Here is a 19,448-nt window from a genome sequence, read left to right as displayed (position 1 = left end):
CATGAATTTCAACTGCAATTCAAAGTGGGGCTGCTAGCTAGACGGTCACCTGACCACCAGCAGCCTATTGGCCCACAGACGTACTGTATGAGGCTGAATTACAGCACACATACCCGGGGGGGGGGGGGTGCAAATGCACAGGACCTCCCGCATGAGTTACCTTCTTTTTTTTATCATGCAAACCATGTTGGCGTGATAAGAAACACGGGCAAAATTGGTGCACACGAATGCCTCCTTCATCACCAACACGCTAACTTTGGTGCGAATGAATTGAGGCTGCTGATAAATGGAAGTGAATGAAAGGTGGTGAAAATGTGTCATTCTTCAAAACCGTAATTGGGCCGCTCTTACAAGACAAAAAGGGGGGGGGGATAATGGTTAACGTGATTGGAAGCCAGTGTTGGCACTTTTTTCCGCACGCTTTGAATTACCTTTCTGCGTCTAATGAGACTATTGATGACGGACTTGTTGGAATGATGACACTTTGATGCCAATTGATTGGTTGTCCATCATAAAAAGTTCATTTGGCTTTGGGAACGTTTTTAGCATCTGTGTCTATCTTTGTCCTTTTCCTCTCCTCCTGGACCACCCAGACAGCCTCCCAGTGGGCTCCAGCTGTTCCCCTGCTGTGACTCCAGTTTGTGTTACTTTGTGTCCGCGTGCCCCCCAGCCCCCCGCCCCCGCCACCCATCCAACCCACTTTTATTCTCCCTTTTCCTCGCTCTCCTGGAAGAAGCACAGAAGAGGAGGAAGGGGGGCGTTGTGGCTTTTGTGTGCGGTGCAGGTGTCCCAGCCTGTGGTTGCCTGCTGGGGTGGGACGGGGGGGGGGTGTTATTCAGCCTGGGATCCCCCCCACCTGTGGCAGGTCTTGACCCACATGAGTCAGCCAGTCACTCCTGAGCTGTGGAAGCTTTGTGGCGGGGCGTCGTTAGTCTCCGTGTGGCAGCACAAACAAGAGAGCCGGCAGGGCGTCCCTCAGGGTGCACACTCCAGTCCAGTCTGGTTTCTGACTGTGAATGCAAAACGTGGAAGATGCACTACAATTGCGGAGATGTTCCCCTGGGAAAGGATGTAAGTTGAAATAGTCTGTTCCCGGGTCCTACTGTGGACATACTTAAATGTCAAAATAAGCTACAAACAAGACATTAAGTTGACAGTGCGGGCTTGCGGTTTGATGGCTAGCGGTCTGGAGTTTAGCCCGGGTAGAACATAGTTTCATTTCTGGGGGGGGTTGGGGGGGGGGGGGGTTAATTTACATGAACAAACATAGCTGCCCATTTAAATCAGTCCTGAACAGTTATGGACGTTCAAAAGGTAAATACATAAAGTATGATGTCATGTGACATTGACTGTTGTATCATACGCCTTCTTTAACAGGAAGTCCCGGTCGTGAAGCAAATCTGACCATTAAGGAAACAGTTTGAGTCCACTTTAAAAAGTACACCCTGCGGTGGAGTGGTGGGACGGGCTGGTGGTGGGGTGAGGGAGGGGGTTAACCTGGCCGAGGTTGCCAGGTGAGCGCCGGGGATTACTGCCTCATTAGTGAAACACAAGCGGCGTCCCGGGGGCCGCGGCGTCCCGCGGCTGTGATGATCACACGCACTTTAGCATTTAGCTTCCAGATGGGTCAACTTAGGGCACCCACGGAGAGGAGGACTCCTGTTCCCTCGGGACACTTCGGTGTGCGGGGCCTGGAGGCCTGGCTTTTCCTCCTCATGTTGACGCTCCCTTTAAAGACACCGCCCCCGCCCCACCTCGTGTCTGTCATCAGCCTCTGGGCATGAGCAGAACATTGCAGAAAAAGAACCACTCAAAGAAAATGATGGTGTCATTTAAGGAATTGCACGAGTTGAAATGATTAAAGTTGGCTTGAAGAAGAAGACGCAGCCACTTAAAGATAATAATAATAATAATAATAATAATAGCCAAGCTAAAAGCGCAACTATTAGACGCAATTAGCATCATTAGTGCATCGCCACATGATGAAAGAGTCCAAAAGAGTCAATTACGCAACACAATATTGCCCTTGAAGGCTGTCGTCGAGCTTCGCCTGCCACAATATTTGCTAGGACGGGCTGTGGCAGGGGTGTCCAAAGTGTGGCCTGGGGGCCGTCTATCGGCCCTCAGCACATTTAAAAAAAAAATACAATTCAACAAAAGGACAAGAAAATGCAGTCATTTTACAAGGATCAAGCAGAAATATTACAATAAAGTCATAGCATAATATAACAAATTGTAACATTAATGTCAGAAAATGTTTTCTGAGCGTAACATCGTAATACTCTGAGGGAAAAAAATATTTTCACAATAATTTCCGCAATAATTTTTGCAATATTAACAAAAGAAAGTTGCAATTTTGGGAAAATTAGGTTGTAAAGTTGTTATATAAGGAGAATAATAAAATATATTCCTCCCTTAGTGGGGAAATTGACAACAATACATAAATATGATATACCAAAATATTCTGGGAATAAAAATAAAAGCATGGAAGAGCTAGCAGTGGAGGAAAAGTCTGAATCCACCTCGTGACATAAAACAGGAAGCTGGGAGAACATACGTAGATCCTTGTTAGGGTGGCTTGGCAAAATGTCAAATATCAAAGCGACCTTTACACTTATTTTATTTGACAATAAAAACAAGGATGGCAGGTTGACTTTTATTTTATTTTCAGCGACTTCAGGAGCTTGAATTATATTGGAATGTCTTTCTATTGCCCGTTGTACCTGCTTTTGTGGCCTTGATTATATTTGATTTTATTGTACAATAAAAGAGTCCAATTGAGCGGTGTAAAACCCCGGTAACACTCAAGGCAGATTAGTGACGATTTATCCCGCACGACACGGCCGACTCCTCTACGAGCGACTGACAGTTATTGTTTGCGATCGGTTTCTCTGCATTCATGGGAGCGTTTGAACCGGCGGAGACCTTGGACTGCTGGATTACTTTCACGCCGCCTCATAACGCAGATATGGATCAGCTGCTTGATGCCGTGCCAGCATCCAATCATTGCCTTTTGGAGCTGAATAGTCCAGAGTCAAACTGGGAAAGTTGCTAAAAAGAACAACAAACACAAACATGACAAGACTCTTTTGCTGTGTTTTCTTTTTTTTCCTCCACAGTGTGAGACATTTAGGCGTTCCATCTTTCAACATTAATTGGGAAATTCTTGGCCCCTTATCAATGCAGCCTAAATCAGCCCATCCTCCATCTCTCACACACACACACACACACAGACTCCCCCTCTTCTTGGATATCGGACATCAATCTCGCCAGCACCGTCTGCTAAGCCTCACTGGGCAATTAACCACATTGAGAGTGAAAGCTCTAATCAATTCCTGGCCTTCTCCACCAGCACACACACATACAGTATGGACACTCCCCAAACACACACACACACACACACACACACACACTTTAAATCTGTTGGCTTTGCCATTTATATGAGAGCCGAGCGTCATCCAAATAGCACTTTTAAATCCTCCTGTCCCTTTAAAAGACCAACAAAACCACGCCAATGGTTCCTGGCGTCGCACCAACACAAATTCTACTTGGTCGTAATCACGCACATCATCTGGTAAGCTAATTGTTTACATGACATTCCAGAGACTGGAAATGCAAACATTGGGGGTCCCAAAGTGGACGTTTTAGGGCGCTCTCACACTCTTTGCTTTGATGTTGCCCATTATTGGGTGTCTTTCTGTTTATTAAGAAAAACAGGCGGGGCGAGCGACCGCCTTAATTATGACACGTATGTCGAGTAAACACGCGTGTCGTAGGCTTTGATGATTTTGAGTCTTTCTCTTTATTTCTGTAGTGCGAGGTGGCGGTGATGTCGACTAACTGGCAGCAGGAACGAGCGCATTGTGCTTGTCATGTAAACGAGCAGACTCGTCCGTCGAGTCGGGTCAATCTGCACAAGACAATATCCAAGGATGAAGATGCGACCCTTGCAACCTTTTTTTTTTTTTCAAAGCGAAATCCCCTCCGCTGCTCATCTCATCGATTCACGCGAGGCCCGAAATGTCAGCGCCGGCGGGGCTCGCGACCCTGGAAAAGCATCGCCCTGGGGATGGAGGGGGGGCTAGGGGGGGCTAAAAGCAGCCTCTCTGAATAGCCTACAGGACTCCCGAGGCTGTCATTGATTGGGGGGATAAATGAAGACTGATACTGTAAATAAAGCAATGTACATGAGCATTACTTTAAAACACATCAAAGTATATTTTGTCAGTTCTTTATTGCCGCTATATGACATAGAACATGACTTAACGCTGGGGGTGGGGGGTGGGGGGTATAAATATCATGTCAACCACAAGCCTTGCGCAGGAATTATTGAACGGCTCCTATTGATTTTCTGTTTTTCTTCATTCATTCCCGCTTAGGTTTATGCTCTGATTGTTTGGTCTCCCGAAACAATGATAGCGAGATTAGCATTAGCAAGCGGCCAGTGACTAATTTAACCGTATTTAACGTATTCTGTCATTAAAAGCCAGGCTCTCACTCAGACATGCATTGGTGCTATTATGTAATTCTGCAGTTTCATGCCGAGACACAATGCTGTGAGGGGTGCGGGGGTGCGAGTGGTAGCGGGGGTCAGGGTCCCAATTTACATAAACATTGAGCAGCCTGTGACTTTTCTTTTGTTCCTTTTTTTTTGTTGCTTCCCCCCATACTTTTTGTTTAGATTGCGCTGACATCATCCCATAAGCCAGGGTTCTTCAACCGGCGGCCCGGGAGACAAAATCCCAGTTGGGAATAACCTCAGACAGGCCTGTTAATTCCGTTCAAATCTTGGGAGCCACTAATATTTTTGTAGCAGATTCCCACGAACGCCAGAGCACTGTCATATACCACAGAGCCTTTTGTACTAAAGACCTCACTGTGCTTCATGTAGAGCGTAATAATAGTGAAGTGGAAGAAGAAATGAAAGAAAGAAATATGATGGGTGTTTTTAGCATCCACGGACAGGAATACCAACATCTCCTGTGCCGTTGTGGAAAGTTCTGGGTAGTTCCTTTTTCATTTGAATGATTAATTTGGCCAGTCATCATCAATCCAAGTCATTTTATTTTATTTTATTGTATATGTCCTTGCACACAGCAAAGCCACATGGTTAGCAACCAGTTTGATTATGTGCGCCCAACTTGGATCCCAATGTGACAGACTACATTGCTTTATATAACTTTGCTTCTGAAACATTTTTGCAGTTTTTCCTTAAATTCCAAATTTATCAATTAAATGGTAATATATTCCAATTTTAATAATGATGTATATCAAATTTGTGTAAAATATGTGCCATTCGAAAGTTAATTAGTTAAAACTGAACAATAAAGTTAGGCTTCGTTGTCAGTTGCATTGGTTTTCTGGCATTTTTGATTACCCAGTTTCATGGAACGCAGCACGAACATTCACGCTATTTCTAAGGAAAATGTGTTAATAGTTTAATTTTGTTTAATCGTTTAATATTGGCGGCATTGTAAATATGTTGATAAGTGCTTTCAAATGCGGATTAAGAGCGAGGTTGCGGGGTGTTGCGTGGGGGCTGTCTCGGAGAGGATTTTAAAGTTACCGCTGCACACCGAGAGACGTGATAGGCTGACGCCGAGGAAGAAAGGAGCTGCTCGGAGTCGGCAGCTCAGCAGTGCCGCTGGAGAGCTTCTTACTCGACGACCGCAGCGGGCTCCGGCGAAAGAAGTAGTCGCGGGGGGGGACAAAAACAGAGAAAGGAGGACGTTCAACACTTTCTATTCGTTATTAATCTTATTTATTGTTTTGGCGTGGTGGACGAGCATGCAACTTTGGTGACCATCACCCCCTTGACGATGGTGAAAGAACCGGGACCGAGCCTCCAGCAGCCGAAGGGAACTTATTGTTGTTGCGCGATTGTTTTGGCTATGTTACCCCCTCCTGTGAGTTCGGGATCGGCCATGCACCCTTGAAGATTCTCCCTTTTCCGTGCAAACAATCGAAGGATAAACATCAAGGAAGGCTTGTGCTTCTGAAAAGAAGAGTTTTTCCCTTCCCTTTGCAGAGAGCCGGGGATTTAAATCGACATTCGCGGTGTGCCCCGCAAAGAAAGACATTCATGTGGCCATTCTCTCTTTAGCCAAACATTTTCTTGGGGGAAATTTGCATAATGACCAAGGAAAGACCTAAAAGGAATATCATACAGAAGAAATACGTAAGTACACCACAAAAACACTCAAGTTTGTCACCTCGATTTTTTAAAAACTTTAACCAGGAGTGTCGCTTTCTGCCGGGGACTTGTTGTGCTTAAAAAAAAACACTTTTAAACGATCGTTTTCTCCATTTTGTACACACATTAAACACAAGTTTGAGCACGCTGATATTCGTTTTTGAGGTCGTCGGCCATGGCTCAGCTCTTTTTCGACTCGTAGCTCCACGCCGAACGCTTTCTCTCACCTTGTTTTGTGTGCAAATGTGGCGAAACATCAAAAATGGGCTTTAAAGGCTACAGTTTTACGATGTTATCTTTGTCATTGTGGATTTTAAACTGGACTGGGCTCTTTAATTGTAAAGAGTGAGTGTGTGTGTGCGTGTATTAGAGTAGGAAAGGGGGGCATGCAGATCAGCATTTTTTGTGCCTTTTCCACCCCACGACACTGCGTGGGGGATTATAGAGTTATATTCCACACTTTTTGTCAGAATTAAATGATGTAGACATGGCAATGGTGACCTCTGCTTGCTAGCTAGCTAATGCAATACAGGACAGCAGTTAGCATGCTAGCGTCCACTTGCCGTCAACAGAACACTGAAAATGGCACGCTTTTAATCGTCAAATGTGTGTTTTTCTGGAAAGAGAGTGCATGTTTTGAATTGAAACAAGTCGTGTACGTGTAGTCGCATTGCAGGGGGGGTCTCACGTATGAGACGACCATTTTCTGCTAGCATGTAACGCCGGTGACCGTGTCGTAACATATCACTCGGTTACATTTGAGGGAATTCTGCTTAATAAGAGTTGTGGTTTGTAGACTTTCGTCATGGTGAGCGACGATGTCAACAAATTGTTTAAAGCATCAGAGTTGTCGCTTTATTTCCCACGTCTGGTCTTGTCAGGCCATTTAAAGTTATGGCTGGTGGTGCGTTTGAGTGCATGTGCTCATGCTAGCAACATACGACTCATTTGTCGTAACAACACGTCGTGTCATTTGCCGATGAGAACCAAAAACAGCACAATACTACATATATCCTACAAAATAAGAGTCAAATGTGTCAATTGTCACGTCTGCTCGTGTGAGGCCATTTGAAGATGTGGATGGTGGTGCGTTTGGGTGCACGTCCTCGTGCTAGCAAAGCTCTCATTCTAACAACAATGGTTACATGGTCTGTTTTAATTGTTAGCAACACGCGCGACTCATTGTAACAACATGGCGTGTTTCATTGTTGATACGAAGAAAACACACATCTGCAGTATATCCTGTAGGTTAAGAGTGAAAGTTGCCCGCTTTTCACTTTGTTTCTTCAGGCCATTTAAAGTTATGGCTGGTGGTGCGTTTGAATGCCTGTGCTCCAGATAGAAACACGGTCCTTACGGATTGCAACCAAAACAACATAATGCAGCATGTGTTGCTTTTCACGTCTTGTCTTGTGAGATTATTTAAAATGATAACTTGTGGTGCGTTTGTTTTAAACACACTAACTGCATGGTGTGTTTAAATGCTTGCAACACACGTGACTCACTCATTGCGGTGTGTTTCAGTTGTAATTGAAACCAAAAAATAAGCACACCTCTATATGCTGCAGATTAGGCTTCAAAGTTTTGTCTTGTCTTGTGAGGCCGTTTAAAGTTATAGCCGGTGGTGCGTTTGTGTGCATGTGCTCATGGTCGTAACACAGTTGAACAACAGTGCGTTTAAAGACATGCTTGAAATCAACCAACAGTGATTTGTTTGAAGAGCAGCCCTTTGCGCTGCCATGACTGTCACCGTCGTCTCATTTTAAAAGACTGCTTGTGTGTTGCAGACCGTGTGACCTTTGAGGCCTCCTTGCACGCTTGCATTTATCATGTGACCATTGGGGCTCAAGTGGTAGCATCAGGGGCCGGGTGGCTGTGGCAATGTTTCCACATCTGTCTTGCATTTCTCAGCAGCTGCTTGCAGTTGATCCCTCAAGTCTGGCCTGCAACAAATGCAGCTTGCAAATGTTGCGGATCCAACCTGGGGGGGGGGGGGGGGTGTCCCTGCTCTGGGCCCCCCTTCCCTTCTTTCTTTAGGCTTGAGAGATGGACTACTTGGTCCTGCCGATCCCACCCCTGGTGCCCTCCCTTAATTAGTGTAAGACAATTATACATGCTTGGCTTGGCCATTTCCCCAGAAACACGAGTCCACCCACCGCTCTTGCGCCCCCCCCCAATAAACATCTCCCAAGCCGTGGATGATATTTGAGTTTAATGGTAATGAAATGATGGCTGAATGCAGAATGACATCTTTTATGAAGTATGGATTAACTACGTATCAACTTAAAAAGAAGTGGTCTGAGGAGGTGATTTCATTGGCATAAAGAGGATGCACAGCACATTTTGGTGTACTTTCCATGCTTTTATTATCGTTGCAGACTTGGCCATATTGTACCGAGCAACCTGGACAGACATGTGTGTACAAAATGACCAAGCGAGAGGCTAGTGTATGTCCGCCAAGGTTTCTCAATGGCATGGATGCGCGCAAATGACAGTAAACATATCGCTGTCAAAAGATGCTTGGATAATATATGTATTGCTTTGCAGCCTTGTCGCTATTGTGGAATAGTTTAGAGAAGACATGTAAACCACACACGGTGGTTGTTTTTTGTTCTGTTTCTTCCTCCATACCAGCAGAATAGCATTCTTTTTCAAAATGCTTGCATACTGTACTTTGAAACCAAATGCTTCTTGTAAAGGCGTTCCTTCGAAGCTGTCGTCAGTGGACTCATCACTGCACAGAACTCGAGGTGGACGTCCATCTGTCTGTCGTCATCTGCACTTGCTTTGTCCATTGTCGCCTTAAATCTTCATCTTTTAGAAAAGAATAGAAACTTACATTATCACTGGGATACTGTGAACATCCAGCAGCAACACAATATTTTGGCATGACTACTATTTTAATGAAAATATTCTAAACCAAGTTGACAAGCTGCTTTTGATGTGCAGTATTACGCTATGTCACTTCCAGAAATTGGGCTGAGCTGCTAGCTTGTTTGTCATGGCTGGTGCCATGAACTATCAAGGTCATTTTTGGGAATTAACATAATTACAAACAATATATGATATATTTAAGCAAAGCTGATAAATCATGTCAGGAACCCTTTAAAGCGAAGTCATCCTCTACTTAGCAGTGAGGCAACTTGTGGTGGCTGGTAATGCCAATTTTGTGTGTCCTAGCAAAAGGCACCATCATAGGAAAATGGCGGTGTGACTTTGAGCATGAGTTCAGCAGTGAATTGTGTACATTTCGGCATGACGAACACACATGCGGGGTTCTGCATTAAGGATGACTGGCTAGCTAATGCTTTATAACCGTCTAGGGATACGGTATGTTTTTATGGCAAACAGACCAATTCGCAGGAAAGCTCTACTCACAACTTGCCATGAAAAGTCACTTTTCACAATTTATCATTGCCTGTTTGTGTAATACACAAGATTCTATTTGGGTGGCCATCCAGCCAAGTCCCTAGGAAGGGTTTGTTCAAGTATGACCCCGAGAAATGCGCCAAATCCTCACCTGTCAACCCGCCCGTGTGGCAGATAATTAGCAAATATGATGACCAGGCCACACGGTCGCAACATTTAGTTTTTTAGTATGTTAAAGCTGTCCGAAGGTCATTTAGTTGCCGTGGTCATAAGAATAAGAGGAAACAAAGCAATTCCAATAGGGTCCTTGTACCCTCGTTGCTGGGTCTGGCGGTGGAGGGGACGACCGCTAATGTGAGCCAGTGTTGTTGTAGCTAACCAAGCATGACACACACATTGTGAAGAAAGATAGCCAGAGTGAGCATCACAGCAGCATTGTGGGCTGTACTGGGCCGAGGCCGCTCTTTCCTGCCTGTAGGCCCCAGCTGGAGCCAGGCCTCACACTCAGACTTTGTGTGCATGTGTGTATGTGGGTGTGTGTGTGTGTGTGTGTGGGACAAGCACAGCTGCTGCAGGGGCCTTTGCAAATGTAAAGAGGCTGTCAGTGTTTGTTTCATCAGGCACACAACTGATGAGGGCCAAGTTGGAAATCCACTGCGATGAGTGCGTTAAAAAAAAAAAAAGAAACCAAAATAGAGCAGGGCAGTGCAAAGCCTCGGCCCACCCTCCCTTCGGTCTTCCTCTCTTTATCTCCCCCCACACTTCTGGTTCTCGGGGCCGTCCAAATGAAATGTGGGCCCCATGTCGGACCACGCCGGGAGGGTCACTGGGTTGTTTTCCACCGTGCCCGAGCCTCTGCGTGCTTCATTTAACCTTATGTTTCAATGCAAATCCCCCTTTCGTTACCCCCCCACCCCCACCCCACCTCCTGACTCACGTGTGCAGGGCTCACTTACTGTGCAGCCTCCCTCCCTCGGTCACCATGGCTACCACTGCAAACCAAGAGCGGAGCTGTGCTTTATTGCCTGTTTATTTGACTGGCCCTCGCTATGTTTATGTCCCACGTGGAGCCGCTGAAAGGCGCCGGGTGGAGAGTTACCGTCTTTTCCATATGCTTCCCTTGAGTTTGACACTGGAGCAGTTCTGCAGCAACATTTTCTTTCCATATATGTATATTTATGCAAACGTGTGACATGAGGACACGTGGCACACTTCCAGCTGCCTGTATTTTTTACTCTTGACAGCATCTTCTTTGATTGGGAAAGACGACCCCGGGACCGTAGGAGCCAAAGACGTGTTTAAGCTTTAGGGAATACCGGTGCAATCCAATGTTGACGTTTTGATTGACTCTACTGTTAGAGATGTGTTTAACTGGTTTGGGGAAGCTTCAAACTAAATCTGCACAGGCTTTCTCACCGCAGACCAATAAATAAGTCATGTTGATGCACTTTTTAATTGTACCAATCTGCATTTCTTATTTGACCTTGGTGAATAATGCAAGAAACTGACATGCTGGGACCACAAAGAAGTAGAATTGCTCATTTTTGTGCAGCTCTGGATAAAGGTGTTTTCTTCAGACTGTTTTATAGTACAGTGGTGAGTTTTCTATTTATTAGACAATAATTCAAGAACTAGACAGACTACTATGCGAGCTATCATTGCTCATTTTTGTGAGGATCTGGATACAGGTAGTATATTTTTTTAATACAACAAATGTGCATTTTTCTTTTTTTTCTTGGTGCATAATGCTGGTATCCCAGAAATAGCTTTTTTTAATCCATAGTTGGGCACGTGAAAGGACTACTGTGAATAATATCTATCTATAAATACATACAATGTGGTGTTGAGTAGTACAGAATGGCAATGCAAAGTACTTCCTAATATGTTGTTTACATTATGAAAATCTGAGAAAATAGGTTACTGTGAAGGTGGAACTTGTCTTGTTAGCGTTCAGGTGTACCTAATTTTGATTTTTTTTAACACTTCAACTGATTGCCAAGACAGCGTTTTGTTTGGTCATATTCTGAAAAATGAAGTTACAGCACCCCAATTTCCCACGTCCCCAAAGTAAAATTCCGTTGCTCCGTTACAGTCTCTGTTAGTAGTTATGTTATACGCTGGTGATGTCTCATACACACACACACACACACCACACCACAAAACAATCACACTCTTGTTATGCAACGTGACCTTCACTCCTAATCAGCTGCTTGCAACCTTTTGTTTTAAAAAATGTTTTCTTCTTTCTTTTGATTTGCTGGCAGCGGCTCACTCACATGCACAGGCAAAGGTCTCTGGGTGCACGCCCGCACGCCTTCAACTGGAAACCAGTTTGAAGGCGTGACTTGGTTTGTTATAGAGGTCTTGATCATAGGTGTGTGTGTATATGTGTCACGTACAACAGGAGCACATTCTCTGTGCACGACTTCACTCGGTCATGTGACTTTATTAGATTTTTTAATACGCTCCTGTGTGGGTGTGGATGGCGATGGGGGAGTGAGACAGCTGGTCGGGCCCCGAGAGGCTCTGTGTGTGTGTGTGTGTGTGTGTGTGTGTGTGTGTTTAGCACAGCTTATCCGTCCACGATCAACATTTCATTTTGGTCCCGAGCTTGGTTTTGCAAGCGAGGACAAGTCAACAATTATTTTTATTACTGGAGTTTTTGCACCGCATTATTTTCAATTTAATACCAGCTTAGCTTCTCTTAAGCCATGTCAATCTGCCTCAAAAAAGCAGGTGTCACTTGCTTTTATGTTTTGTTACTTGACTTGCTTTCACTTCTACAGCTTGCTTAAGCCAGTTGATGGCTTTGGTCAGTTTCTCTTCAGTGTAATGTCCGACAACCATGTGACGTTTCTCTTTTCTCTAATTGGTTAAAAGAATGTCAAGAGAAATAATATTCAATATATGACCAAGTAAGGAGGAAACTACCAGATCAGATATTGTCCAGGTTTTATCGCCATGAAACAAATGGCTCTGACATGATTGATTGCTTTTGCTTGACTGTGTTAAATATTTATATATAGTTTGTAATTATGTTCTAGAATGTTGGATGGTAAATTAGCAAAAAAGACAGTAGCAGTTTATGGTACAAAGCCATGATGAACTAGCTCTCACAGCTCAGCCTCATTTCCGCATTTCAGCTACACAAACATAGTGTGCACGACAGAGGGTGTTTATCGTGAAGATTTGAAAGATCTGTTGGTGGAGAACTAGCAGAACATGGTCTTGAGTCTTAAAACATGGAGATGAATGTTGGTCACCTTGTAAACATAGAATGGTAAGTTACTCTGGGGTTGCTTATCCTTTGATGTTTAAATTGGCTTCTCAATGTAAGTAAAGGGATTTTTATAGCTTATATATATTCTTGTAAAGGTGTTCCCTCAAAGCAGTCATCAGGGAAACGATTACTTGCAAAGGACAGAACTTGAGATGGGTATCCATCTGTCTCTTGTTCTTTGCGCTTGCTTTGTCAACTTACAGTATCAGTCAGTTATTGTGAACATCCAGCAGCAACACAACATTTTGGCATGACTACTATTTTGATGAAAGATGTACTGAACCAAGTAGATGATCAACCCCCTATCCCCCCAGAAGCTTTACCCACATTATCTCACATCCAGAAATGTCATGACTGGTGCCATGAACTGCAAATGTACCATTGGCTCTCAACAAATCAATGTAGAACATGATTAACATGATATATAATACATATGTCTACAGAGTTGATGAATCATGCCAGGGACCCTTTAATGACTTATGAGGAGTTAGTTGCTCAGTAAGAAAGATGCTTTGGTTGGTGACAGCCACGTTTTTCAACCAATCTTGCTTACATTTTATACATGTGCTTACACAGTCTACAGTCCTCTACCAAATTTGCTGGTGATTCAACTAAACACCCTGAAGTTACAGCGGGTGTTTTGAGCCATGTGGCAAATTAGAAGTCAATCCAACATGATTTCAATAACGGCGTCGCCGTGTAATTTATTTTTCTGAAAAATAATGGCTAATGCGATGCAGTAGGCGTGCACGGGTGACACAATTTTCACCTTTCTGCATTTCAGGAGTCAAAGAGTTGGGTCACACAAACGGTCAATAGTCTGACACCTGATTTGTTCATCTGTCAGTTGCTTTGATGTCGGATTGCTTTCACCTCATCAGAAGACCAGTTTGTTTTGAACCAAGCCAATTGATTAGAGTTTGATTAAAAGACACTGAAGGGTGCTAGTGTGGAAGCACCCTTAATCTGGCGGCATGTCCGTCTCCCAGCCCCTATTCTAGCACCTCTACATCCGTTGAATAAACCCCCTTCCAACCTGTCCCCATATTTTCATCCGGTGTCAATCCCCCATCTGATCCCCTATTGTGATGCTGTCATCTTTTGCGCGTCTGGTGAATCAAGCCTGGGGGAGGGATTGGAGCAACAAGAGGTGGTATCGATCCTCCGCCGCTGCTACTTCTTTTCACGCAATAAAAACGTCTTCATGATGCCAAAAACGCTGACTACTGTAATGCTTTGTGCAAATGCTTACAAGAGGTCGCATTCTATCACTCACAGTGACGATCAGCGCTGCCTTGGCTGCTCATGTGCAGGCTAATTGAAGCCTCGTTGTGTACTTCCATGCTATCTCCCCAGCAGTTATTGGCAGCTCTCCTACCAGCTGTGGAATGGCCATCCTCACCTTCTGGTGGAGACCTCGTAAATGCCACCAGAATCAGCCACAATTTGGCCCCCTTTACAAGGGACGTTTTGCTTTCTCATCCATTCAAAGCCAGCAGAGCAGAGTTGAGAGCCAATTTGTCCAGAATTGAGGACATATGTTGTAAATTACCCTTCATTAAACTTATTTCTTAATGAAGTGATGGCCACTTCGGTGTTGACTCAGAAAATATTGAAAGACAAGTCATATGTCGTAGTCTGGTCACAAGCTATTAGTAATGTTGCGTTGATGAGAATAGAGATATAAGATACAAAAAAATCTAAAAAGAGGCAGCCAAGACCACACATCATGGGATGCGCCTATTCCACCTATAGAGCCTTCCAAAAAGCGCCAACAAAGCTCCAGTTACATAATGTGACCTGCGTATTAACCAAGCTGCAGACACATTGGCTTTGGTCCTTTGTATTGTCTTGGCTTTGTATGCGGAATAGGTGTGTCCCATTGTGTGCATTAATTTACCCGCCTTTTATCTGTTGCCAAGCCTGATTCAAGGCAGAAAAACAGAATATCTTCATTTAAAAAGATTGAAAACACTTAAATTGGGCAATCATAGTCTAGTACAGGGGTCGACAACCTTTCCTATTAAGAGTCATTTTACCCGCTCGCTGACTAAAGGAAAATAGACTGGAGACACAAAACATAATTCAAAAACAATATCTAATAAACTTTCAAAAGTTTATACCCGGTACCTGAAGAAATGTGCAGCAACGTGCTCACATCCAGAGTGAATTTTTGATTGATTGCCCATGATTTTGATTGACTGCCAGATTTAGAGGGAATTTTGTGGTATCAAAGTAGTTCAGAGCAGAAAAAGCGGAGTTGATCGAGTACTCTTACTAGTAACAGATCTTGCTAATAGAAGATAAATGTACATACATATCTGTGTAAATTAAATGTAAACTCTGTTTACATTTGTTCACTTCCTGCTTTCCGTAAAACAGTAAGGTTTTTTGTTTTCGTTTTTTTTTTTTTTTGTCCCTTACAGAAGTAGGAGGTGATATGAGCATCCAATGCCATAATGGGTACCATAGTAAGTGTCAATATAGTGATATATATATATAGCATATCATGACTGGTTCAAGGCTCTTCATCCTTGTATTTAGCAAACATCAACTGCTTGTATTGTTTCTTGAATTGGCTCATCGTTGTGCATTGTTTGATTTCCTTACTCAATCCATTCCATAGTTTGATTCCACATACTGAAATGCCATGTTTTTTCTCTGTGTGCTATGCTTTTCCTCTGTGGACTGCATAAACAAACACAATACGGAAGTATGTGGTGGGGGGGGGGCACTTGAAATAAAAAAAAAAAACCCAGTATAGTTATCTGAACAAAACATCACTTTGTGTTATAGGTGACAAAGCAAATGATGTCATCTCTACTCATATTTCATTTGTGAGGTGTCCAATCCATTTATGGAATATACCAAGGAACAATAAAAAAAAAAGCCCCCCTGACTGCATATTGGGTTGGTGGTGGGTGTCATGTAGTGAACTGTGACTAAGAAGAAGTAGGGCCAGTGTGATGGAAAGGTAGGTGGCTGTAAGAGGCAGTGTCATTCATAAGTCAGCATAACAGCATAACGCTTCACATCGCCTACTGAGCCACAGCGACTGGTTCGCGCCCCCCAAGCTGAGTCGCTGTATTACTCAGCGCAGCTTCAAGCAGAGCAAAGAGTCATGCATGTGTGGGGGGCGTAGGGGACCTCCATGGGATAGAAAGAAGGGGGTATTTTTGCAGAAATGTCTTTCTGTGAAGGCGTCATCCGAGTTTTGTTTTAGTGCTGGTGGTATTGTTTAGATGTGTTCTAGCTAAAGGACATTTTTAGGAATCCCTTCCAATTTGACTACCCAGCCTAATAAACACATCTAATGTGGCCATCTGCGCTTGTCCCGCAGCCTGCTCGTCACGATTGTCAAAATAATAATAAAAAAAATCAATAAACAGGACTTAGTACAAGAATATTGGAGTGACTATTTGTTGACGTAAGATCTTGTACTCCAGAACTGCTGAGCTGGATTGCGCTTTACACCAGAGGAAGGGTGCCAGAATCTGGACCCAATTCCCTCAGCAGCCTCCGCTGGCCCTGGATCAAAGAGCACCACAAGGGAGGGAATGCGGCCGCAAAATCCCAACCTGTCGAGGAGAAGCAATGTGAGGACAAACGTGAGCCTTTGTTGCTCTCGGTGTTGCTAGTAGCACACGAAGAGGAGAAATTCACACATTGTAAATGAACAATGCAGGTGTGAAACATCATTCCGACGCCAACTCGTAGGAAGTTACCATGGCGACTTGCGTATACACCCCACCCCCACCCTTCACTCCTTCATATCCGTCATGCATGAAGAGAATCACAGGTTACTATAGGAACCGACACCATGACAAAGGTGCCCCAGCAGGTCGGACATGGTGTTTCTTTGGGAGGAGGAGCCAGACAGACAGAGCTTCCGTTTTTGGTTCTTTGTTCGTTTATTTTGCTGCATCATGTCGTTGGTGGCTCCACTTTAGAGAAGTTACAAGCTTTGTCTCGCCATGGTGTGAGTCACACATCCTTAAGTGGTAGCCGATGGGGGTCCTGTAGTTGTAAATTTGCTTTCCATTTCCTAGAATAGCTTTTTAACATTTTCGATATCAGCCTTTTAATTTGGGCTATAAAGCGTGGATGACATCCCTCCCTCTAATACCTCCCAATCATTTTCTCACTCTAGTTTTTACTAGGGGAGTCACAGGATCTCGTCAGATGAAAACATGACACGAGTTCTGGTTGAGAAAAGAAATGGTGTGGCACTCAGCCTGGAATGATGATGATGATAAATGGATTAATCACACAATAAATCAGAAGGAACTGGGTCCTTAAATGTATCGCCATGTGCGCGCTGTCTTTTTTTCCTTGTCACCCTCCTCCCAACGGGCAGGAAGAGAGTTCACTGTGCATTGGTTTCAGCACCTGGGTGCATTTGTTCTGTAGAACAACGGCATGAATGGAGTAAGCCCTTTTGTCAGTCATACAGTCTCTGTCTCAGTGGGTGGAGGCGGGGCCGCAGGCATATACACACAGTGCACATCACAGACATGAAAGCCACCATTATTGTCATTAAAATGTTTTTTTGAAATTGTACTTCTTAAAAGTACAATTTCCCTAGTTTTTACGCAGATTGACAGATTTTGCATAAGCAAGCCCTGCAATCCCGTGCTTTTCATATTTTTTGTTGCGTTCCGTCATTCTTGACGTTCATTCTTCTGTCTCCACCAGCATGGCGGATGAGGCGGCCACTCAAACGCAATCATTCCATTTTTCCCTCCTTTATAATACATCAATTACCGGTCACAGCCAAACGACTAAATCAAGTGGCGACAAATCAACTAATGCTGCGTAGTGGCAGGTTTAGCTATTTAATTAAGCAAAACGTAGTGCATTAAATGAAGGAGTGACAGAAGCCAGAGCGATGTTGCATCTTTTACATAGTGGATGACACGCTTGTGAAACAATATGGAGGATATGAGGCGTTCAAGGTGACTTTTCTACTCCTGAACATTGTCAAGACGCAGGTCATACTTTGCTGTTGTTCTTCCGACTGTAACTGTTACTGATTTCCTGCGGTTATTAAAACCCATAAGTCAAATTGACTTGAAACTTCTCACACGGGTCAATGGGCTCCACAAAATAACTTTTTAGGGTCTTTTATGGACTGATTTAGGGGTGTCATGAGACATTCAGGTGATGAGATGATGAGATTAGGTCTATGAGAATGAGACGAGATTGTAGCAGCACTAAAAAGGACATTTTTATTTTCCATTTCCGATACAGTGAAGGTCTCCACTGACCATGATGTTGCCAACTATTGGCCGGGCCCGCCATGCATCTTAGTGTTCATGCAGGTGTGAGCGCCAGTCAGAGGAACTTCCTCAAAATGTAAAGACCTGCAGTTCTCTCTCTGGCGGTGGGTGAAGGTGTGAGTGTTCAATTCCGGAGTTGAGGGGTGACAATCATTCCCTTAATTGTCTCGTCTTTGCATCGTGCCAGAGAATGGAATCCCAAGCCTCACACTAAAAGTCCCTAAGCATCGGAACTCGACTCCTTGCCTAAGCCCTGGCTTTGTTTCACTGGCTGTAATCACACAGGAACACACACACACATGCACATGCGGGTGTGGGGGGGCTTTAAAAGGCTTAAGATGTCGGACACAAGCGGAACGTGGAGAAACGGGATGTCATTGTAGGGTGCTGAGGTCGAGGTGAGTGCTAAATGAGCATACTTTGAGTGTTCTCACGTGATGTACCTAGCAAGCGTGGACTCTATTCACTTACTATTGATTCACTCGAGCTGGGAATGTTGTCATTGAGGCTTAAAATGTCCAAGAAAGAAATGTATTTTGGGAAGAGTAACTCATGGATGACAAACCATTTCGATTGATCCCCTGAAGCATGGAAATATTCCTTCTACAGGCAAGGAAATATGACTAGCATATACTCGCGGCTGCAAAATCTCTGAAGGCAAGTAGTGTCAGGCCCAAACAAAGTGGCTGTAGGCAACCTCTTGATGTAGATGTTTTTATTAACTCCAAAAGATGGCAGTACACCCGTCTCTCACTACATCATAGTTCCAACATGGCACCTCCACTCTGTCGTGGTTTTTCCAAAATTAATGAATAGCCCATTCGCTAAAAAAGCATATTTAAGCATCCATCATTTTAAATGCCACTTATCCTCACTAGGGTTGCACAGGTATGCTGGGGCCTATCCCAGCTGGCTCCAGGCGAGAGGCTAGGTGCACCCTGGTCACCAGCCAGTTGCCATATTTAAGCAAATTGGTTTCTTCTTGGCATAAATGAAGCATTTCAGAATAAGTACAGTGCATCCGGAAAGTATTCACAGCGCTTCACTTTTTCCACATTTTGTCATGTTACAGCCTCATTCCAAACTGTATTAATTTAATCTCTTACCTCAAAATTCTACACAAAATACTCCATTATGACAATGTGAAAAAAGGTTTTTTTGACATGTTTTGAATTTATTAAAAATAGAAAACCAAGAAATCACATTTACATAAGTATTCACAGCCTTTGCAATGAAGCTCAAAATTGAGCTCAGGTGCATCTTTTTTCCACTGATCATCCTTGAGATCTTTCTACAGCTTAATTGGAGTCCACCTGTCCACCTTTTT

At 43.9% G+C, this 19,448-nt stretch overlaps 1 protein-coding gene and 1 long non-coding RNA gene across 2 annotated transcripts in view; both read left to right on the top strand.

Moving 5' to 3' along the window:
- The window catches only part of LOC144899542 (uncharacterized), a 57,429-nt gene extending 52,905 nt beyond the window's left edge, over positions 1–4,524 (top strand). The window contains exon 3 of the long non-coding RNA XR_013627727.1: positions 3,815–4,524. This is a non-coding gene — a long non-coding RNA (uncharacterized LOC144899542). The remainder of the gene's footprint in view (positions 1–3,814) is intronic.
- Positions 4,525–5,528: 1,004 nt separating this feature from the next.
- The window catches only part of jarid2b (jumonji and AT-rich interaction domain containing 2b), a 74,431-nt gene continuing 60,511 nt past the window's right edge, over positions 5,529–19,448 (top strand). Inside the window, exon 1 of the mRNA XM_058046860.2 lies at positions 5,529–6,178. Coding sequence (XP_057902843.2) covers positions 6,134–6,178 — 45 coding nt within the window. The 5' untranslated portion in view covers positions 5,529–6,133. The remainder of the gene's footprint in view (positions 6,179–19,448) is intronic.

The sequence above is a fragment of the Doryrhamphus excisus genome, linkage group LG7 (assembly GCF_037039965.1).
Source record: "Doryrhamphus excisus strain RoL-2023G ecotype Guam linkage group LG7, RoL_Dexc_Guam_v1.1, whole genome shotgun sequence".
Taxonomy (NCBI): Eukaryota; Metazoa; Chordata; class Actinopteri; order Syngnathiformes; family Syngnathidae; genus Doryrhamphus; species Doryrhamphus excisus.
This window is presented reverse-complemented; position numbering and strand designations above follow the sequence as displayed.